This window comes from Bison bison, unplaced genomic scaffold (assembly GCF_000754665.1).
Source record: "Bison bison bison isolate TAMUID 2011002044 unplaced genomic scaffold, Bison_UMD1.0 scf7180017864459, whole genome shotgun sequence".
Classification (NCBI taxonomy): Eukaryota; Metazoa; Chordata; class Mammalia; order Artiodactyla; family Bovidae; genus Bison; species Bison bison.
Window position 1 is genome coordinate 3,507,540 of NW_011495021.1, and position 23,912 is coordinate 3,531,451.

General features: G+C 36.5%; 2 protein-coding genes across 2 annotated transcripts in view; one reads left to right on the forward strand and one right to left on the reverse strand.

Annotated features, from left to right (window-relative positions):
* ZNF804A (zinc finger protein 804A) overlaps positions 1 to 23,912 on the reverse strand; it is a 349,243-nt gene that overhangs the window by 101,723 nt on the left and 223,608 nt on the right. The window lies entirely within an intron of this gene.
* Positions 4,525 to 5,670, forward strand: LOC105002895 (ras-related GTP-binding protein A-like). The gene has a single exon (XM_010859736.1). The coding sequence runs from the start codon at positions 4,525 to 4,527 to the stop codon at positions 5,464 to 5,466; it is 942 nt and encodes a 313-aa protein (XP_010858038.1). The 3' UTR covers positions 5,467 to 5,670.

Below are 23,912 nucleotides of genomic sequence, written 5' to 3' on the forward strand. Positions count from 1 at the left end.
GGATTTGAAATAGCTCAACTGGAATTCCATCACCTCCACTAGCTTTGTTCGTAGTGATGCTTTCTAAGGTCCACTTGACTTCACATTCCAGGATGTCTGGCTCTAGGTGAGTGATCACACCATCGTGATTATCTTGTTCTTGAAGATATTTTTTGTACAGTTCTTCTGTGTATTCCTGCCACCTCTTCTTAATATCTTCTGCTTCTGTTAGGTCCAAACTATTTCTGTCCTTTATTGTGCCCATCTTTGCGTGAAATGTTCCCTTGGTATCTCTAATTTTCTTGAAGAGATCTCTAGTCTTTCCCATTCTGTTGTTCTCCTCTATTTCTTTGCATTGATCACTGAGGAAGGCTTTCTTATCGCTTCTTGCTATTCTTTGGAACTCTGCATTCAGATGCTTCTATCTTTCCTTTTCTCCTTTGCTTTTCACTTCTCTTCTTTTCACACCTATTTGTAAGGCCTCCTCAGATAGCCATTTCTTTTTGCATTTTTTTCCCATGGGGATGGTCTTGATCCCTGTCTCCTGTACAATGTCACGAACTTCATTCCATAGTTCATCAGGCACTCTATCTATAAGATCTAGTCCCTTAAATCTATTTCTCACTTCCACTGTATAATCATAAGGATTTGATTTAGGTCATACCTGAATGGGCTAGTGGTTCTCCCTACTTTCTTCAATTTCAGTCTGAATTTGGCAATAAGGAGTTCATGATCTGAGCCACAGTCAGCTCCTGGTCTTGTTTTTGTTGACTGTATAGAGCTTCTCTGTCTTTGGCTGCAAAGAATATAATCAGTCTGATTTCAGTGTTGACAATATGGTGATGTCCATGTGCAGAGTCATCTCTTGTGTTGTTGGAAGAAGTTTTTGCTATGACCAGTGCATTTTCTTGGCAAAACTCTATTAGTCTTTGCCCTGCTTCATTCTGTATTCCAAGGCCAAATTTGCCTGTTACTCCAGGTGTTTCTTGACTTCCTGCTTTTGCATTCTAGTCCCCTATAATGAATAGGACTTTTGGGTGTTAGTTCTAAAAGGTCTTGTACATCTTCATAGATCTGTTCAACTTCAGCTTCTTCAGCATTACTGGTTGGGGCATAGACTTGGATTACTGTGATATTGAATGGTTTGCCTTGGAAATAAACAGAGATCATTCTTTCATTTTTGAGATTGCATCCAAGTACTGCATTTTGGACTCTTTTGTTGACCATGATGGCTACTCCATTTCTTCTGAAGGATTCCTGCCCACAGTAGTAGATATAATGGTCATCGGAATTAAATTCACCCATTCCAGTCCATTTTAGTTTGCTGATGCCTAGAATATTGACATTCACTCTTGCCATCTCCTGTTTGACCACTTCCAATTTGCCTTGATTCATGGACCTGACATTCCAGCTTCCTATGCAATATTGCTCTTTACAGCATCGGACCTTGCTTCTATCACCAGTCACATCCACAGCTGGGTATTGTTTTTGCTTTGGCTCCATCCCTTCATTCTTTCTGGAGTTATTTCTCCACTGATCTCCAGTAGCATATTGGGCACCTACTGACCTGGGAGTTCCTCCTTCAGTATCCTATCATTTTGCCTTTTCATACTATTCATGGGGTTCTCAAGGCAAGAATACTGAAGTGGTTTGCCATTCCCTTCTCCAGTGGACCACATTCTGTCCGACCTCTCCACCATGACCCACCCATCTTGGGTGGCCCCATGGGCATGGCTTAGTTTCACTGAGTTAGACAAGGCTGTGGTCCTAGTGTGATTAGATTGACTAGTTTTCTGTGATTTTGGTTTCAGTGTGTCTGCCCTCTGATGCCCTCTTCAACACCTACCCTCTTACTTGGGTTTCTCTTACCTTGGACATGGGGTATCTCTTCACAGCTGCTCCAGAAAATTATATTATAGTTATAATAAAATTATATTATAGTTATAAACAATAAAATAAGCAATATTATAGTCTTATATATCTCACTTATAATAACTAGATCATTTACTTTTCTATAGTTTAATAAAACTAATTCTATACTCCATCAAACACATTGACCACTTTCAGATTGAATATTTAAGACATTTGCTGTAGAAATTGCCTTAATATTTAATAGTTTAAGGATATTCAGACAGATTAACAGTGTACTTTCTTAGGTGAATTGATTGAATCTTTGTAAGTAGGACAAATTTTATGAACAAGATTTCATGTATACTTGTTAAGATTAAGTAAAAAGAATATAGAGTTTAAAAAGTCCGGAAGTTTGATAGTTGGGACTTAATTGTTTCCTAGGTAGTTCCATTTATCATTCAACAGATTAGTTTTAATGTTGTTTCCAAGTGAAAACATGAATTTGGTGTGAAAGAATACAAGGATAAACAATCACAGCAGGTTTTGATGATATAATACCTTTTATAGGTTTTTCTGAAACTCTTCAGTTCATAAGTTTCAAACTGGGACTCCAAGTGCCTATTAATAAAGTTTCAAGAACCTATTAAAAATAAAAATAAAACTCTCATTTTGGAGAAAGTGAATTAATAATAAGCAATCTCACAATTACCCTATTTGCTTCTTTGCTTGCAGTTTTAAGAATCAATTAAGAAGGAAGCCATGGAGATGCAATAATTTTGATTTTATTTAACGACTGCCCACACATACACACACACAATATGACAGAATGAACTCTGTTCATTTAGGCAAACCATGCAATATCACAGTAATCCAAGTCTGTGCGACAATCACTAATGCCAAAGAAGCTAAAGTTGAACAGTTCTATGATGACCTACTAACACCAAAACAAGAAGTCCTTTTCATCATAGGTGACTGGAATGCAAAAGTAGGAAGTCAAGAAATACCTAGAGTTACAGGCAAGTGTGGCCTTGAAGTATAAAGTGAAGCAGTGCAAAGGCTAACAAGTTCTGGCAAGAGAATGCACGTCATAGGAAACACTCTCTTTCAACAACACAAGAGATGATTCTGCACATAGACATCGCCGGATGGTCAACACAGAAATCAGATTGCTTATATCTTTGCAGCTGAAATGGATAAGCTCTTTACAGTCAGCAAAAGCAAGACTGGGAGCAGACTGTGGCTCAGACCATGAATTTCTTACTGCAAAATTCAGATTTAAAATGAAGAAACTGGGGAAAACCACTAGACTATTTAGTTAAAAGCCCTTATGATTATACAATGGAAGTAACAAATAAATTAAAGGTATTAGATCTGATAGACAGAGTGCCTAAAGAACTATGGACGGAGGTTTGTGACATTCTACAGGAGGCAGTGATCAAGACAATCCCCAAGAAAAAGAAATGCAAAAAGGCAAAATGGTTGTTTGAGGAGGACTTACAAATAGCTGAGGAAAGAAGAGAAGGAAAAAGCAAAGGAAAAAAAGGAAATATAAACCCATCTGAATGCAGAGTTCCAAAGAGTAACAAGTAGAGATAAGAAAGATTTCCTCAGTGATCAAGGGACAGAAATAGAGGAAAACAATAGAATGGGAAAGACTAGAGATCTCTTCAAGAAAATGAGAGAATCCAAGGGAACATTTCATGCAAATATGGGCACAATAAAGAACAGAGATTGTATGGACCTAAAAGAAGTAGAATATATTAAGAAAAGGTGGCAAAAACACACATTAGAACTATATAAAAAGGGTCGTCCTGACATAGATAACCATGATCGTGTGCTCACTCACCTAGAGCCAGACATCCTGGAGTCTAAAGTCAAGTGGGCCTTATAAAGCATCACTACCAACAAAGCTAGTGGAGATGATGGAATTCCAGCTGAGCTATTTCATATCCTAAAAGATGATGTTGTGAAAGTGCTGCACTCAATATGCCAGCAAATTTGGAAAACTCAGCAGTGGCCACAGGATTGGAAAAGGTCAATTTTCATTCTAACCCCAAAGAAAAGTGATGTCAAAGAATGTTCAAACTACTGCACAATTGCACTCATCTTACTTGCTAGTAATGTAATGTTTACAATTCTCCATTCCAGTATTCTGGCCTGGAGAGTCCCAGGGACGGTGGAGCCTGGTGGGCTGCCGTCTGTGGGGTCGCACAGAGTCGGACACGACTGAAGAGACTTAACATAACATAACATAACATAAGCTCAGTTTAAATAGGAGAATAGAACACCCGAGTCCTGTGTTCCCCTTCCAATCTCTCCTTCGGGTGGTCTGTACTGGGTCTCATTGATAGAGCGGTTTTTCAAAGCTCTTCCGGCAGCGACGCTGGAGAGCGCGGGTTCTCGCGAGATCGCCGCCGGAAGTGGGTGGCCGCGGAGGCTCAGAGACTTCTCTCCCCGGAAGCTGCTGGTTTCTTCGGAGCTGCTGCAGCCATCTTCCCTGTGGCGCTCTCCCCAGGGAAAGAGCTCACCGGACGCGGCCCTTCCCAGCGCCGAGTTCGCCCCTTTGGCTTCACCAGTATACAGAGGCGCGGCCCAGCCGGCTGAGCCCCCGAAATCCCCGGCTCCTCCCTCCCTCCGTCTGCGCTGCAGTTAGGCCGCGCCCAGAGGCCTAGTCCGCTGGAGTTCCGGCGGGTGATGCCAAATACAGCCATGAAGAAAAAGGTGCTGTTAATGGGGAAGAGCAGGTCGGGGAAGACCAGCATGAGGTCGATTATCTTTGCCAATTACATCGCTTGCGACACCCGGCGCCTGGGTGCCACCATTAATGTGGAGCACTCCCACGTCCGATTCCTGGGCAACCTAGTGCTGAATCTGTGGGACTGTGGCGGTCAGGACACCTTCATGGAAAATTACTTCACCAGCCAGCGAGACAACATCTTCCGTAATGTCGAGGTTCTGATTTATGTGTTCGACGTGGAGAGCCGTGAACTGGAAAAGGACATGCATTATTACCAGTCGTGTCTGGAGGCCATCCTCCAGAACGCTCCTGATGCCAAAATCTTCTGCTTGGTGCACAAGATGGATCTGGTTCAGGAAGATCAGCGTGACCTGATTTTTAAAGAGCGAGAGGAAGACCTGAGGCGTTTGTCTCGCCCGCTGGAGTGTGCTTGTTTTCGAACATCCATCTGGGATGAAACGCTCTACAAAGCCTGGTCCAGTATTGTCTATCAGCTGATTCCAAATGTCCAGCAGCTGGAGATGAATCTCGGGAATTTTGCCCGGATTATTGAGGCCGATGAAGTTCTGCTGTTCGAAAGAGCCACGTTCTTGGTCATCTCCGATTACCAGTGCAAAGAGCAGCGTGATGTCCACCGATTCGAGACGATCAGCAACATAATTCAGCAGTTCAAGCTAAGCTGCAGTAAATTGGCTGCTTCTTTCCAGAGCATGGAAGTTAGGAATTCTAACTTCGCTGCTTTCATCGACATCTTCACATCAAACACGTACGTGATGGTGGTTATGTCGGATCCGTCCATCCCTTCTGCGGCTACTCTGATCAACATTCGCAATGCCAGGAAACACTTTGAGAAGCTGGAGAGAGTGGATGGTCCCAAGCGCAGCCTCCTTATGCGTTGAATATTGCCAAAATACGCTCTCTGAAAATACTTAATTGCCTCCCCCCCCCCATTTTTTTTTCAATATTCATAATGTCGTGTGCTTATAAGTGGGCTTTGAAGTGTGTGCTGCTTATCATTTTCATCTCTTTCTTCCCTTCTCCCCAGTCTTTTGGACTCTATTTACTCAGTTATCCAGTAGAGCTTTAAAGATGGCCTTTCTGAAAAGTTGTATGGGGTAACACTAGTGGGTGGTGATGTATGTGTGTTCTGATTACCTGGTTATAGTAGATATACACAAAGCCTTTACAATATCTTCTGTATTCCTTACAAGGTTGCAAAGATGGAATGTTATTTTATCAGCAAGGTATTAAAATGCGTTTATAAATTCTTCCCGGCTTCAATCATGAATAAACATTTGCTGTTAGCAGTTTAAAAAATAAATAAATAAAATTCTCCAAGCAAAGCTTCAATAGTACATGAAATAAGAATTTCCAGATGTTCAAGCTGGATTTAGAAAAGGCAGAGGAACCAGAGGTGAAATTGCCAACATCTGCTGCATCATAGGAAAAGCAAGATGATTCCAGAAAAACATTTACTTGTTTACAATTTTTGGCTATTAAAATACACAGAATGCTGTAAAAAAAAAAAAATTTACTTCTGCTTTATTAACTATGCCAAAGCCTTTGACTGTGTAGATCATATCAAACTGTGGAAAATTCTTAAATAGATTAGAATATCAGACCACCTTATCTGTCTCCTGAGAAATCTGTGTGCAGGTCAAGAAGCAACAGACAGAACTGGACATGGAACAACTGAATGGTTCCAAATCAAGAAAGGATTACATCAAGGCTGTATATTGTCACCCTGCTTATTTAACTTATATGCAGGGTATATCATGTGAAATGCAAGATGAAGCACAAACTGGAATCAGGATTGCTGGGAGAAGTATCAATAACCTCAGATATGTAGATGACAATACCCTTATGGCAGAAAACAAAGAACTAAAGAACCTCTTGGTTAAAGTGAAAGAGGAGAGTGAAAAAGTTGGCTAAAACTCAACTTTTAGAAAACTATGATCATGGCATCCGGTCCCATCACTTCATGGTAAATAGATGAGGAAACAATGGAAACAGTGACAGACTTTATTTTTGGGGGGCTCCAAAATCACTGCTGATGGTGACTGTAGCCATACTTTAAAAGCTATACTTTTAAATTAAGCCATGAAATTAAAAGATGCTTGCTCCTTGGAAGAAAAGCTGTGACAAGCCTAGACAGTGTACTAAAGAGCAGAGACAATACTTTGCCAACAAAGATCTGTCTAGTAAAAGCTATGGTTTTTCTAGTAGTCATGTATAGATATCAGAGTTGGGCTATAAAGAAAGCTGAGCACTGAAGAATTGATGCTTTTGAACTGTGATGGTAAAGAAGACTCTTGAGAGAGTCCCTTGGACTGCAAAGAGATCAAACCAGTCAATCCTAAAGGAAATAAGTCCTGAATATTCTTTGGAAGGACTGGTGCTGAAGCTGAAACTCCAATACTTTGGCCACCTGATGGAAAGAACTGACTTATTGGAAAAGACCCTGATGCTGGGAAAGACTGAAGGCAGGAGCAGAAGGGAATGACAGAGGAAGAGATGGTTGGATGGCATCACCAACTTGATGGACAGGAGTTTGAACAAGCTCTAGGAATTGGTGATAGACAGGGATGCCTGACATGGTTCAGTCCATAGTGTCACAAAGATCAGATGTTACTGTGCAAATGAACTGAACTGAAGGACTGCAAATATAAAGAAAAAAAAAATTCTGGTTCACTAATATTCATATAATTTAAGGAGAAAATGTTCTCCCTCACAAGCAAAGAAATATCATGTTCACAGATTGAAATAGAAATACTCTTAAAGTCTATCTTTAGAAAGTGTTTTTCTCCTAACACAAGCTACATTAAATATGCTCATTTAATTCTATAATGCTTAACTATGTTTATATTCTAAATTATAAAAATTTTCAAAGAGGAAACTACTATATGTTCAAATAACTGTATAGTTCTGAAATATATTACATCTCCAATATTCAGTTATTAAATAAAAAATAAGGTAAGGATACACACAAACATATATACATACATGTGCAGGTATATAATATATAATCTATTAATTAAGTTTGAGGGCTTCCCTTGTGGCTTAGTTGGTAAAGAATCCACCTGCAAGGGAGGAGACCTGTGTTTGATCCCTGAGTTGGGAAGATCCCCTGGAGAAGGGAAAGGCTACCCACTCCAGTATTCTGGCCTAGAGAATTCCATGGACTGTAGAGTCCATGGGGTTACAAAGAGTCGGACACGATGAGCCACTTTATTTTGAAAATATTAATCTGTGTCACCTCCTCCATTCCTGAACCCTTACTTTTCCTAATATAGCCTTTGAATATAACTTTCCCTGAATCTAAGATGTCTTTGAACCTGCTTTTCACCTGACTTAGCTGGATAAGAATTCCTTGCTCAAAGAAGTCTTTTTATAACAACACCTTTGACCATTTTGAGATACTATGTTAGTCCTTTCTCTTAGAGCCCTGGTATCAAATCTGTTTGAGAAACACATTATTATAACTATTATTATTTTTAGTAAATCTGTCTCTCTCAATGAATTATAAGGTACAAGAAAGCAGGAAGTGTGACATTTTCATTGTTATTGCTCACCAGTGGGTCCCTTGTACCTAGCAAAAAAAGGATGAACACAATCAGAGTCACATAAACTTCTCTCTTTCACTATAATAGGTACATCAAAAAGCTATTCTGGTATTTCTACCAAAAATATTTATATCTCACCATGTTTTCCTCATCTATAATGATTAATAAACTTTATTGAGCTATACTTTTAAGTTAAGCTTGACTACCTCATTTCACATTTTAGTGACCATCCAAAGACAAGCCCTTTAATTGTTTAAAAGTATAAATTGTAAAATAAATGGGATCTGCATTATGTATAATTACTCATGTAGTAAACATAACATGAATTGCCCCATTTGATGAGATTTTTTTAGAATCCATTTGCACTGTGGCATTGAATGTAACCAGATACATCTCATTTCTGCTTGGTTTTTGAGTTATAGACGACTATGCATTTGAAAAGAAAATAGCCACAAAGTGAGGGGATATCCTGTTTACACAGTGCAAAAACTTGCCAAACATGTCTGTCAAACATTTTCAAGAGTTCATCTAAAACAAAATATTGAAATGGGGAAAAAGTAGTCATTTACATTTAAAATAAAAATGTCTTATTTTATAAGTAAATATACCTGTAAGAATATAAAATGTATTATGTTCTTTATATTTTAATATAATATTTGAAAAGCAATTTATATGAATCTTATCCGGAGGATATGTAGAGAACCATAAATTTCAGAAATGTACTCACCTAGTTTAATAGACTTTTGCATTTTTACAATTTTTTAAATTATGGATAATGCTTTTAAAAATATATGGAAAAACTTTTTTGTTACTACTTATAATACAGGAAAGAGTAAATTTCACTAAAAAAGAAAACATATATTAAAAGCAATTAATCACTTATGAAGCTAGAATGAAAACTTTAAAAGAAAAAGTAGTAAAACATAGCTGTCATTACAAAAATTAGTTAAGGATATACAAATAAAAAGATGTAAAACATGACACCCAATTTGAAAAATGAAAGGGTAGAAAAATGTTGAACCTTAGAAGTGATCAAAATCATGTAGTTATTAGATATAAACAATTATATGAAAGCCTTATGGTAACTACAAAGCAAAAATCTATAGTAAATGCACAAAGGATGAAAATAAATATAAGCATACCACCAAAGAAAGTCATCAGACCACAAAGAAAGAGAGCAAGAGGATAGGGAAGAACACAGAGAAATTATAAAACAGCCAGAAAACAATTAGAAAAATGAAAATAAAGTGCAAACTTACCAATAATTACCTTAAAAGTAAGTGGCTTGAACTCTCCAATCAAAAGACATAGAAGAGTTGAATGGATAAAACAATAAGACACTTTTACATGTTGCCTACAAGAGACTCACTTTAGATGTAAGGACCCATGTACACTGAAAATAAAGAGATGAAAAAAAGATATTCCATGTAAATATAAATCAAAAGAAAGCTGGAGTAGCTATATTTACATCAGAAAAAAACAGACTTTAAAACAAAAATGTAATAAGAGATAAGGATGAGTGTTACATAATGATAGAGGGGTCAGTCCAAGAAGAGTACATAAAATTTGTAAATTTTTATTTGTCCAACATTGGAGTACCTAAATACATAAAGAAAATATCAACAGACCAAAAGGGAGACATAAATAGCAACACAAGAAGAGTAGGGGACCTTAATACCCTACATACATCATGCAGATAGAAAATCAATAAGGAAACACAGGCCTGAAATGACATATTAGACCAGATAACTTAGAAACTTAAACAGGATTCCATCTAAAAGCAGCAGAATACAAATTCCTTAATGCACATAAAACATTTTCCAAGATAGATCACATGGTAGGCCACAATTTAAAATTCTTAATAAATTTAAGAAGACTGAAATCAAGTATAATTTCCAACCACACTGGTATGAACAAAAAATTAATTGCATGAAGAAAACTATAAAAATCACAAATATGTGGAAATTAACACATTACTGAACAACTAATGGGTCAAAGAAGAAATAAAAAAATAATTTAAAAAATACCTAGGGACAAATGAAAGGGGGCATTAATGAGAGAAATTGAAGAATACACAAATAAATGTAGGGATATTCCAGTCTTATGGATAGGAAGAATAAATATTGTTAAAATGTCCATACTACCCCAAGCAATCTATAGGTTCATTGCAACCCCTATCAAAAAACCAATATCATTTTTCATGGAAATGGAAGAAACAATCCTAAAATTTGTGTGTAACTTCAAAAGATCCTGAATATCCAAAGTAATATCCAAAGTAATATCCAAAGACAGAGAAAAAAAAAAAAAAAGCTAGAGGCACCAGAAGCCCTGATTTCGAATAAAGCTAAAGTAATGGAAACAGTATGGCACAAAATCAGACACACAGATAAATGGAACAGAATAAAGAACCAGATATAGATACACAGATATATGTTCAATTAATTCATGACAAAGGAGCCAAAATATTCAATGGGAAAAGGACAGTCTCTTAACAAAAATGATGTTAGGAAAATTAGCCATACGCAAAATAAAAAAAAAACATATTTTAAACCACATGCAAAAATTAACTCAAAATGGGTGAAAGGGTTGAATGTAAGACCTTTAGCCATAAAACTCTTAGAAGAGAACACAGATATAAGTCAGGCAAACTCCTTGACATAAGTCTTTGCAATAACTTTTTGAATCTGATACCAAAAGCAAAAGCAACAAAAGCAAAAATGAACAAGTGGGACTATATAAAACTAAAAAGCTTTTGTATGGCAAAGGAAACCATCAACAAAATTAAAATGCAATCTACTAAATAGAAAATATTTGCAAATCCTGTACCTGATAAGGGGCTACTATCCAAAATACATAAGAAACTCAACAAATCTCAATAGCAAAACAACAAGCAATCTGATTTTAACATAAAAGAGGAGAAGATCTAAATAGACAAAGAAGATATACAGATGACCAATAGCTACATAATAAGATGCTCAACATCATTAATTATCAGGAAAATGTAAATCAAAACTACAATGAGATATCATCTCACATCGGTTAGAAGGGCTATTTTCAAAAAGACAAGAAATAAGTACTTGCAAGCACATGGAGAAAAGTAATCCTTTTGCACTGTTTGAGGAATGTAATCTGGTGCAGCCACTGTAAAAAGCAATATGGAAGTTACTCCAAAAAATAAAAAATGGAGCTATTAATACCATATGATTCAGCAATTCTACTGGGCATTTACCCAAAGAAAGCAAAAACACTACAGACATATATAAACCCATGTTTACTGAAAACATTATTTACAATAGTGAAGAGATGAAAACTACTTAAGTGTCCTTGAGGAAAAAAATGGAGAAATAAATTGTAATATGTAATATTATTTATATAATAAAATCTTGCCATTTATGACAACATAGATGAACCTTGAAGGCATTAAGTCAAGTAAGAGAGAAAGAGAAATATCATATGTTTATCTGTTATTGCTATATTCTTTTGTGCTCAGTCACTCAGATGTGTCTGACTCTTTGCAACCCATAGACTGTAGCCTGCCAGGGTCCTCTGCCCATGGAATTTTCCAGGCAGGAATACTGGAGCAGGTTGCCATTTCTTACTCCAGAGGATCTTCCTGACTCTGGGATCAAACCCATGTCTCTTGCATCTCCTGCAATGGCAGGAGGATTCTTTATCACTAGCACCACCTGGGAAGCTTGCTATAATATTAACATCATTTTGATATCAAGAATTTTAGTGTTGATTTATGATTTACATATTTTAAGTAAGGTACATGTTAAGGATCTAATTTTTATTAACACCCAGCTTAACATTCCAATCATAAATCTTAGAAATTAATAAAAATAACAAGCCATAAAAAATGTTTCCAAGTCTAATTTAAACATATTTTTCTCATAAGCGGCATAATGACAAGATGGGAGCTCTTTCCTTCAAGTATGCCACCAATGCTGAATTCAGAAATAGATATATCTGGAAGACCAAGGAAATAGAGCACCAATGGGAAATCACAGTATGTTTCCTTCCTTTTATTCATTCAAAGACTCTTTACAACAAAAGAACAAAAATACTTTGTCTGCAATAAATACCCCATTAGTGTGATATATATATACATATATTTGGAAAATAAGGAATTTAATAAACATGGGTAATCAATCACATGTTACAGTGTAGCGTTTTCCTTTTGGTTTTACACATCAATAGTTTTGGGACATCCCAATGGTTGTGAGTGAGGTGTTGGAATAATCAGCATCAGGTGTTCAGAAACTCCTGAAATTTGAGAATTATGGCTCTCTGATCAGAGGACTTCTATGACTTTCAATCATTATGCTCTTCTAAAACACATGTATTCTTTTGATGTGTACTACAGAACAGGAACACATACACTTTCTTTGGATCAAGCTGAATTATCTTATATAATCTTTACTGTGACTTTTTGATAATCTGAAATATAACAGTAGGTTGAAGCAGCAATGAATTTATCATGAAATGCACAGATATATCTAGTTGCTTGCTAAATATTTAGATTTGTATGTTCCACACGACTATTAAGTATAAATCCTCTAACTAGAATTTATCACCTTCCTTCATCCAAATATCTATCTCATCCTCTAAAATACATTTTTTAATGAAAATGCGAAAAATCTGCCCAAGAGTTTAAGCAAGAATCAGGAAGTAATGATAGCTATTACTTTTTCGCTTACTTCTTTAAATAGGATTTTGTATACCCAACCTATGCAACATTTTCCCACTCAACTTCCTCCTTTCAGTCCCTACTTGTGATGGCCATTTTTCTACTTCTCTCATGGATTAACTGATATATAATCTCTCTCTTGTTCTTCCTAACACAGTATTAGCAATGTTGACAGTGCATTTTCTTAACTGCAAATCTTAATTATCCACTGAGCTAATGTTTTTAATTACCCAAAATATTTAGAATAGATTTCAAGATTTAGAATACATTTTCAAGATCGTTGTTTATTTCTGTTAGTCTCTCAATTGTATCTGACTCTTTGTAACCCCATGGACTATAGTCTGCCAGGCTACTTTGTCCATAGAATTCTCCACGCAAGAGTACTGGAGTGTGTTGCCATTCCCTTCTCCAGGACCCAGGGATAGAACCCAGGTCTCCTGCATTGCAGGTAGATTCTTTACCATCTGAGCCGCCAAGGAAGCCCAAGATCATTAGTTTATCGCAAAAATAGTCTATAATCTCACCTCTCCTGGTCTGAACACACCCTCTAAACACTGCTGCTGCTGCTGCTGCTGCTGCTAAGTCGCTTCAGTCGTGTCCGACTCTGCGACCCCATAGATGGCAGCCCACCAGGCTTCCCCGTCCCTGGGATTCTCCAGGCAAGAACACTGGAGTGGGTTGCCATTTCCTTCTCCAGTGCATGAAAGTGAAAATTGAAAGTGAAGTCGCTCAGTCGTGTCCGACTCTTTGTGACCCCATGGACTGCAGCCCACCAGGCTCCTCCATCCATGGGATTTTCCAGGCAAAAGTACTGGAGTGGGGTGCCATCACCTTCTCCCTCTCAACACTAACTATGCTCAAATGGTAAGAATGTACTTGTAGCTACTCAAAATGATCTATGAATCCATAATATCCTCAACCAAGTAGAAGAGTGAGGAAGAGATTTTAAAAATGAAACAAAACAACAAGAATAAAACAAGACATAGCAGCGGGAGACAATATTTTCAAAATTTTCATAAAACTTTGGTAAAATAGTAACACTGGGACTCTAAGGAGAGCTTGATTGGTAAATAAGACAAATTTGAACACGTTGAATCTGGGCATAAATTAATCAATTTAAAAATCAAATTCTAGAGAAGTCATGAAGAATGTAAGAAAGAACATGTTTGCCAATGCACAAGTATGTTATGTGACTGTTTTGTGCATTGAAGACTGAATAATTGAAAAATAAATAGAAAAAGCAGAAATTTCTTAATTTATGAAAGAACAGTAAATTATTATGCTTTTGCAATCTTACAAATACCTAAAAAGAAACAGAATTCACTTCTCTTAAGTTTTGAAATCCCCTGCTGAAAATGCCACTATATTGTAGCTGCTGCTCTCCCAAGGGTAGAACTGTAAGACAGGACTGATAGCCCATTTCCCTGTGTACAAGGCAATTTTATCTTAAAAGAGACATCAAACAATCACTTGGGGGAATTAGGTATCATTGCTGCCTAGTGCCTTGGTGAATCCATCCGGGGACAATTTCCATGTTCTTTGTTTAAGCTAATAAAGTTGTGACCTAAAGTTGTATTCCATTAAGGAATCTCTAGAGTCTTTTATTGCCTAAGGGGACCTAGAATCAGCAGTGAGGAAAATGGGATGGTGAAAGATGTTATGTTCCTGGCTCTGTGTTCACAATGCATTTATCAAATGACAGCTTGTGTACTGTACTTGTATATTTTAAAATGACATTTTAGAGATTTAAGGCATTCGGTGTTCATATGTATCAAAACAAGAAAAATTGACAAGGGGCCATAAACTAACATGCTATAGTGACACAACAACAAAAATCAAAGCAAATGTCTGGCTTTCTTTTACATGCACCCAGATCTCATTTCTTCATCTTGGTAAAGTCAAGGTGACAGCACTTCATTCACTGTAAGGTGTTGGCTATCTGTATTACATGGTATAATTATTTTAAGATTACATTACTCTATATAGCAGACACTGTTATGGTTTCTATTCCTGAGACTCATCACTGTATCCTGACATATTGGACACAAGCAAATTTAAAATAAATGAGCAAATAAATGACTGCTTTAAAATGAACAAGTTAATAACTGCTTTTACATTAGATATTAGAAAATAAGCTACCATATACTATGATTTTATAACATCCTTATTTTAGAAATATTTTTGAAATATGAATTGTGAAAATAATATCAAGTAGCAATACAGGCATACCTCATTTTACTTTGTTATTTTGCACTTTGTAGATGTTGTGCTTCTTACAGATTGAAGGCTTGGGGCATCCTTGCATCAAACAAGTTTATTGGTTCAGTTTTTCTAACAGCTCATGTTCACTTCCTATCTGTGTGTTGCACTTAGTAATTCTTGTAATTTTCAAACCCTGTGCCAGCAAAAAGATTATGACTTACTGAAGGATCAGACTAATGGCTAGAAATTTTAAGCAATAAAGTATTTTTAGTGAAGATATATACATTGCTTTTTTGGACAGAATGTTATCATGTACTTAACAGACTACAATACAGCATAAACATAATTTTTATATGCATTGGGAAACCAAAGTAATTTGTAAATTGCTTTATTGCGATATTCACTTTATTGAAGTACTCTGTAACAAAATCCACAAAATTTCAGAGGTATGCCTGTATATTATATTGCTCTTATTTTGATAACACTTTACTGCCGTATATCTTAATCTGTAATTCTATCTTACTCTGATATATAATAACATGTATATAATTATGACCATAGCAAAATATCCTCATATTTATTAACTTTTCTCATGAATGCAATACTCTAAAATAAAGTAAGGACTATCTAGGAATAACAAACATTTTGTGTACTCCAAATGAGGGTTTTACTCTTACCACATACTATTTGAGAAAATATTAGATGACAAGATCTATTATAGATTTAATAATAATTATGTATTTTACCATTGTAAAACAGCATCTATACATATCTAAAAAATATGAACATATATAATTGTTTTGTGTGGGTTATATGGGTTTCCCAGGCAGTGCAGTGGTAAAGAATCTGCCTTCCAATGCAGGAGATGCAAGAGACAGACATGGGTTTGATCCATGGGTCAGGGAGATCCCTTGGAGTAGGAATGGCAACCTACTCCAGTACTTGTGACCGGAAAATTCTGTGAACAAAGGAGCCTGGGGATACAGTCCATTGGGTTGCAAAGAGTTGGAAATGACTGCATGACCGAGCACACACGCATGCTGTGGATTATATGCATCTCTGGACTTCTTACAATACTGAACTGTGTCCGTGATTTTTATTTTTATTTTTAATGTTTTATTTTGTATTGGTGCCATAGTCTTCTCCCATGTGCTGTATAGTTGGTCCTTGTTGGTTATTCATTTTAAATATATGTTAGTGACTTTTGAATTCTACAAATTAGTAACTGCTTATCAGACCACCGATGTGAAGAGCCAATGCATTGCAAAAGACCCTAATGCTGGGAAAGATTGAAGGCAAGGGTGAAGGGGGTGGCAGAGGATGAAATAGATGGTCAGATAGCACCACTGACTCAATTGACATGAATTTGACAAAATTCCAGGAGATAGTGAAGGACAGGGAATACTGGTGTGCTACAGTCCATGGGGCACAAAGAGTTGGCTATTACTTGGTGACTGAACAACAACAACAATCTGACGACTAACATTTATGCTAAAACACTTTAAAATGTTACATTGTTTGGATTGGAAAATTTCTTCAAGCATAATTTTAATTTTCTGTAAAGAAGTTCCTATACACCCGATTGGAGAAGGCCATGGCATCCCACTCCAGTACTCTTGCCTGGAAAATCCCATGGATGGAGGAGCCTGGTGGGCTGCAGTCCATGGGGTCACTAAGAGTTGGACACTGAGCGACTTCACTGTCACTTTTCACTTTCATGCATTGGAGAAGGAAATGGCAACCCACTCCAGTGTTCTTGCCTGGAGAATCCCAGGGACAGGGGAGCCTGGTGGGCTGCCGTCTATGGGGTTGCACAGAGTCGGACACGACTGAAGCGACTTAGCAGCAGCAGCAGCATACACCCCAAAGTGGAACTCAGAGCTGAGACTATTACATATCTGTCCTTTATAGTAATGATCTAGTGTAGACAGGACTTTAAAATGTTAGGTCCTTGATAGAAGAGATTATCCTTTATATTCAGCATTCTACTTAAACAAAAGAAATGCTCAAAGCCATGCCTATTAAACCAACAGTTATGCAAAAGCAACTACCCAGGTGAAGGAGATCTCATTTACATATGTCAAATTAAGTCCCCATGTTCCAAAAAAGATGCCAGAAATTTAAGTGAGTTTTAAATAGGTCAGGAAAATCTACTCAAGTTTAGAAGGGCCTCTCAGCTACTAGACAAGTGATTATATCCCAGGCAGCACTTGAAAGCCAGAAACTGCCATGCTGTGCTGAATAAATTCTCCTCAATGACCTTTCCATGACAGTTTTCTCATTTCCTATAATGTGGAGACAATTAGGTGTTAAATTACGTGTTTGTGGAGCAAAGAAGCAACCTTTGAAGCAAAGGTTTTGCTAAGGAATGTATGGGGTGAACGAGTAACAATAGCTCCTAACAAGTAACGTAGTTGTACAACGTCCAGTTTCTTAATTTAACAAATGAGAAAAACTGATGTCCAAATAACCTCACTGACTTGATAAGTGTAACTCAGCAATTTTGAGTCAAATAATACTAGAACTGACAGTTAAACTCTCAGTCTAGTGATCTTTCCATCAAAATGTTAGATTTGTACTTTCAAGTGATTCAAGTTAGCTCTTTGTCTTTCTAATCATTCATTCACCTAACAGCAATTTACTGATGTTTGTGAGGCAAATCCCAAACCTGAACCTGCATGGCAGTTTCTAGCTTTTCAGAGATTAAAAATACTCCCTCAAAGAAATCATGTTCCTCAATCAAGACATATAGAATTTTGAGAAATTTCTGTGTTTAAGTACCATTTCAGGTGTTGGGCATAGAACAGTGCAGAAGACAAAAAAATCTGCCTTTCTTATTGAGCATAGCCAATAATTACAAGCGTGCAAAAGATCCTATATTTAAAGTGTACATTAAGTGTTTTAAGCATATAGAGGTAAAGAACCCCCATATACTTTAGCATCTGAGAAAGGAAAGGGTCAGAGAAAAGTTTCATCTTGGTTGGACCAATAGAGGCTAAAAGAAGAAAATAACCTAAATAAAAGCAAAGCTAGGAAGAAACAAAACAAAGCTAGGAAGAACAAAGTACGTTTTGGGACTTTGGGGAGGTTAGCATGGGAGAAAGTGGAGGATTCTGGGTATAGACCTGTAGAGTTAGGCAGATGTCACATACCATTAAAATTGCTTTAAAAAGTTCTTCAGTTTAGTTCAGTTCAGTCGCTCAGTCGTGTCTAACTCTTTGTGACCCCATGGAATGCAGCACACCACAGATGGTTAAATACAATGATAAATGAGAAAGTAAACTACATAGTTTCATTCACTTCATAAACTTACATTCAATGAGAATAAAAATTATCTTTGCTCAGCCCCTTTAATTTTCCCCTAGTAGTTTTTACTACATCACTAAATTAACACCCTCTCAATTTAGGCAAAATCTAGTATAAGGTGGCCAACAAAAATTTGTCCTTTCTTTTTCCAGAAACATTCTACCTTCTGTTAATTTAAATTCTACCAAATTTTCAACAGCCAACTCACACCCAGTTTTCCCAGAATTTCTGATTTCACCATTCAGAAACTAGCATTTGGCAGTTTTGTTATAGGTCTTTTCATATTGGTTATCTTTACTTCCCCAAATAAATTATAAGCACAAGGAAATTGAAAACTAATCTTATACATTAATTTGTGCATTCTCATAGGAGCTACCAGAGTGTCCTATAACGATTAAAAAATAAAAATAAAAAACAAGTAATTCCTCTCTATGAATAATTTACTGGCCAAAATGCACATGGAAACAAATTGGGTTGGGCCAAAAGTTCCTTTAGTTTTTTAAGTAAAACTAAAAGACACATTTTCCATTTTCACCAAGAACTTTATTGAACTACATATTCACTGTTTTGTTCCATTACCTCCTACCATTTTTCAGGCAGCTTCATAATTCTAATTTTCCAAAGCTTTTTTTTTTTCTTTAATCTTTTTGAGCAGAGAACCATTCCAGGTGCATTTTATAGTTTTCCAGAAAATTAAAATTTTTTTCTATTAAGAGAATTTTGTAAACACCAAAAGAAATGAACATCCAAAGATTCAATGTCTGGTGAATATGGTGGATGAACCAGAACTTACCAGCCAAGTTGGAACAGTTTTTGCCTGGTCATCAAAGAAACATGCAGTCTTACAGTATCCTGATGGAAGTTTATGTGTTTCTTGTCAACTAATTTCAGACACTTTTCATTGAGTGCTGTTTTCAATGGTCTAAGTGGGAGCAGTACTTGTTGGAATTAATCATTTGGTTTTCTAGAAGGAGCTAATAATATGGGACTTCCTCCCAATCCCACCATATGCAACACATCACAGTTTCTGGATGAAGACTGGCCTTTGGTATGGTTGTTGGTGGCTCATTTTGCCTGCTGCACAATCTCTTCCGCTCCATAGTATTATACAGTATCCAATTTTAGTCACCCTTCTCAATTTGTTTCAAAAACAGAACATTTTCCTTATGTTTCAATACAGAATCACATGCAGAAATATAGTCAAAGAGCTTTTCTTCACTTAACTTTTGTGGAACCCAAACAACAAAGTGATTAACATAACCAAGCTGGTGCAAATGATTTTCAGTGCTTGATGTGGATATTTTGAGTATGTCAGCTATCTCCCACATGGTATAACATTGATTGTTCTCAATGTCCTGATTTGATCACTATTGATTTCAATGGATCTACCCCTCCATGAAATGTCATCCAGTAAGAAATCTCCATCATGAAACTTTGCAAAACATTTTTGACACCTTCTCCGTAAACAGAACAAATCTTTTTTTTTTTTTTTTTTTTTTGCATTTCAGTGTGCATTTTTTTCTTAAAATAATGACACTTAATATGCTGAAAATGTTGCTCTTTTCCCATCTTCAGTATTAAAATGCTTACACAAAAATTTACCAATTTTGACCATTTTTTAAAAATGCATGCTGATATGAAGCTGTCATAATACATTCCAACAAAATTGTTTTGAATGAAGTTAAAGACAACTATTGTTTTCCTCATGGAAAACAAACCTTGGTAAATTCTTCGAGAGATGGGAATACCAGACGACCTGACCTGCCTCCTGAGAAATCTGTATGCAGGTCAAGAAGCAACAGTTAAGAACCGGACATGGAACAACAGACTGGTTCCAAATTGGAAAAGGAGTACGTCAGTGCTGTATATTGTCACCCTGCTTATTTAAGAGTATATCATGTGAAATGCCAGGCTGGATGAAGCACAAGCTGGAATCAAGATTGCTGGGAGAAATATCAATAACCTCAGATATGCAGATGATACCACCCTTATGGCAAAATGTGAAGAACTAAAGAGCCTCTTGATGAAAGTGAAAGAGGAGAGTGAAAAAGTTGGCTTAAAGCTCAACATTCAGAAAACTAAGATCATGGCATTTGGTCCCATCACTTCATGGCAAATAGGGGAAGCAGTGGAAACAGTAACAGACTTTATTTTGGGGGGTTCTAAAATCACTGCAGATGGTGCCTGCAGCCATGAAATTAAAAGACACTTGCTCCTTGGAAGAAAAGCTATGACCAACCTAGATAGCATATTGAAAAGCAGAGATATTACTTTGCCAGCAAAGGTCCGTGTAGTCAAAGCTATGGTTTTTCCAGTAGTCATGTATGGATGTGAGAGCTGGACTATAAAGAAAGTTGAACACCAAAGAATTGATGCTTTTGAACTGTGGTGTTGGAGAAGATCTTGAGAGTCCCTTGAACTGCAAGGAAATCAAACAAGTCCATCCTAAAGGAAATCAGTCCTGAATATACATTGGGAGGATTAGTGTTGAATCTGAAGCTCCAATACTCTGGCCACCTGATGTGAAGAACTGACTTATTGGAAACGATCCTGATGCTGGGAAAGATTTTAGGCAGGAAGAGAAGGGGACGACAGAGAATGAGATGGTTGAATGGCATCACTGACTTGGTGGACATGAGTTTGAGCAAACTCCAGGAGTTGGTGATGGACAGGGTAGCCTGGTGTGCTGCAGTCCATGGGTCACAAATAGTTGGACACGACTGAGTGACTGAAGTGAACTGAACTGAAAGACAACTAAGCACTACTAGCGCCAGCATACAGAATGAACTAAATGAAACTTTCGGCTCACTCGGTGGTAAAACCCAACAATAATGTGATTTCCGTGTCAGTTGACTCTCAGACTTTTGGGTCTTTCATCTCACTTCACTGATGTTGTTTAGCTCACAATAATAGAAACATGCAGTTTATATGACTAAATATTTATATTAGTCCTCACGTAGATTATTGGCAAGATGAGTTGCTTGGCATAAACACTAGTGTTTCATTTTAAACACATTATTTTTATTACTTATTTGTTTCTATTTATTAATCCACCAATGATACTAAGTATAAAAAGATCAATGCTGCTTGCATTTTCTGGAAAACAGAAACAAAGCAGCCTCCAATATAATCAGAGTAACAGCCTCATAATCAACAATATTTTTCTTAGTTTTTTCATATTAATATAGTTTTATCTCTTTTTCCTAGAAAAAAATTACTTTAGAATATAAAGGACAGACTCACTTCCAGAAAGTGAAACCATGTCTTCTCTTGATTTTGGATGATGCTGCTAGAAATTGTATTCCTTTTGTTCCTTGCAACTGAAAGCTTTACTTGCTGTTGCCTACAATGTTTCCTAAAGAGTATTGCTCTAGACTTTCCCTCTTGATATCCCAAGGTCAAATCTGACAGAGAGCTGTCAGAAAAGAGAAGGAAAAAAAATTCATTCCATTGGTTTTTTTTTGAGAGGTTCAAAATTTATTTTTAATATAAATTTATTTATTTATCTTTTGGGGCTAGCCTTAGTTCCATAACCAGGGATGGAACCTGCATTTCTGGCAGTGCAAGTGCAAGGTCTTAACCACTGGACTGCCAAGGAAGTGCCTCCACTGTGCTTTTTCCTTCGTCTGAGCTAGAACTATTAAGAGGGAAGGGATTATTTTGTTCTTTTTATGTCTGAGTAATATTCCATTGGCTATATGTACCACACCTTCTTTATCTATTCTTCTGTTGATGGGCATTTTGGTTGCCTTCATGCGTGGCTATTGTAAATAGCACTGTAATGAACACGGGGCTGCATGAACCCTTTTGAGTTATGGTTTTCTTTGGATATATGCCCAGGAGTGAGATTGCTCGATCATAAAGTACCTCTATTTTTAGTTTTATATGGAATCTCCTTACTGTTCTCCGTAGTGGTTGTGCCAATTTACATTCCCAGCAGCAGTGTAAGAGGGCTTCTCATCTCTTCTAAAAGAATAGCAATCTATTTGTAATGCTTTTTTGTAATTCTCTGCTGAATTACTCTGCAAAGTTAGAATGCAAATTCCTAAGATGATTATTTTGACTGCCATGTTATAATTTTTTAAATTGGAGCATAGTTGATTTTCAATATAGTTTCAGGGGTACAATGTAGTGATTCAATATTTTTTTCATATTATACTCCATTTAAAGTTATTAGAAAATATTAGCTATACTCCTTGTACTGTATAACATATATCCTCATAGCTTATTTAGCTTGTACATAGTAATTTGTACTTCTTAATTTTCTATCCCTGTCTCGGTCGGCCTCCCTTCTCTCTCCCAACTGGTAACCACTAGTTTGTTCTTTATATGTGTGAATCTCTCTCAATTGGGCTGACCAAAAAGTTCATTCGAGTTTTTCCATAAAATGTTATGGGAAAATTTAATGAGCTTTTTGACCAACCCAATATTAAACTATATACATTCATTTGTTTCATTTTTTTAGATTCCACATATGTAACATCACATAGTATTTGTCTTTTTCTGTCTGACTTCATTAAGGATAATATTGTGTCGGTCCATCCACATTGCTACAAATGACAGAATTTCATTTTTTTAAATCTAAATAACGTTTCATTGCATATGCATGTCACATATTCTTTATTCATTCATCTTTTGGTAGACACTGGGTTTCTTCAATATTTTGACTATTATAAATAGTCCTGCTAGAACACTGGGATGCATGTATCTTTCTGAAGGAGTGTTTTTATTTTCTTTGGAAGTATACTCAGGAGGGGAATTGCTAAAACATATAATAGAGAGTTCTACTTTTGAGGAACATCCATAATGTTTCCCATAGTGGCTGTGCCAATTTACATTCCTATCAACTAGGGTCCGTTTTTCTCTATAGCCTTGCCATATTTTGCAAAATTTTCTTATTAAATATTAACTAACTTAGAGGCTGACATTCCATACAGATTTAGATATATTAAATTTGGCTATTTTATTTCTAATATAATCATGATACTACAATGCATATAATATTGTGCTCTATAAATCACAATAAAATTTTAAAAAAACATTGATAGTAGATTACATATCTAGAAAATCATGATACTCATATACTCAGCAAAATATGCATGTGTGTGTGTCTATATATATACCAGGGCTTCCCTGGTGGCTCAGATGGTAAAGAATTGCCTGCAATGCAGGAGACACAGAAAACCCAGGTTCGATCCCTGGGTTGGGAAGATCCCCTTGAGAAGGGAATGACAGCCAACTCCAGTACTCTTGCCTGGAGATTCCTATAGACAGAGGAGCCTGGAAGGCTACAGTTCATGGGGTCGCAGAGTTGGACACGACTGAGTGAGTAACACATGCACACACACGACAGGTTTATAAAAAATAAAAACAAATGATTACCATTTGCTCTTGAGTCAGTTTACTAATAAATTGAACAATAAATGATTTTATACTTGAATAATATAGAAAGTAAATTACAACATGAGGTTATTGACAATATAAAGGAATAAAGAGTGTGATATTAGTATGCAGTAAGCAGATGATAATGTGTCTTTCCCTCGTCAATGATTCTGAGTTTATGTAAGTGATGGGCTTGGCTGAA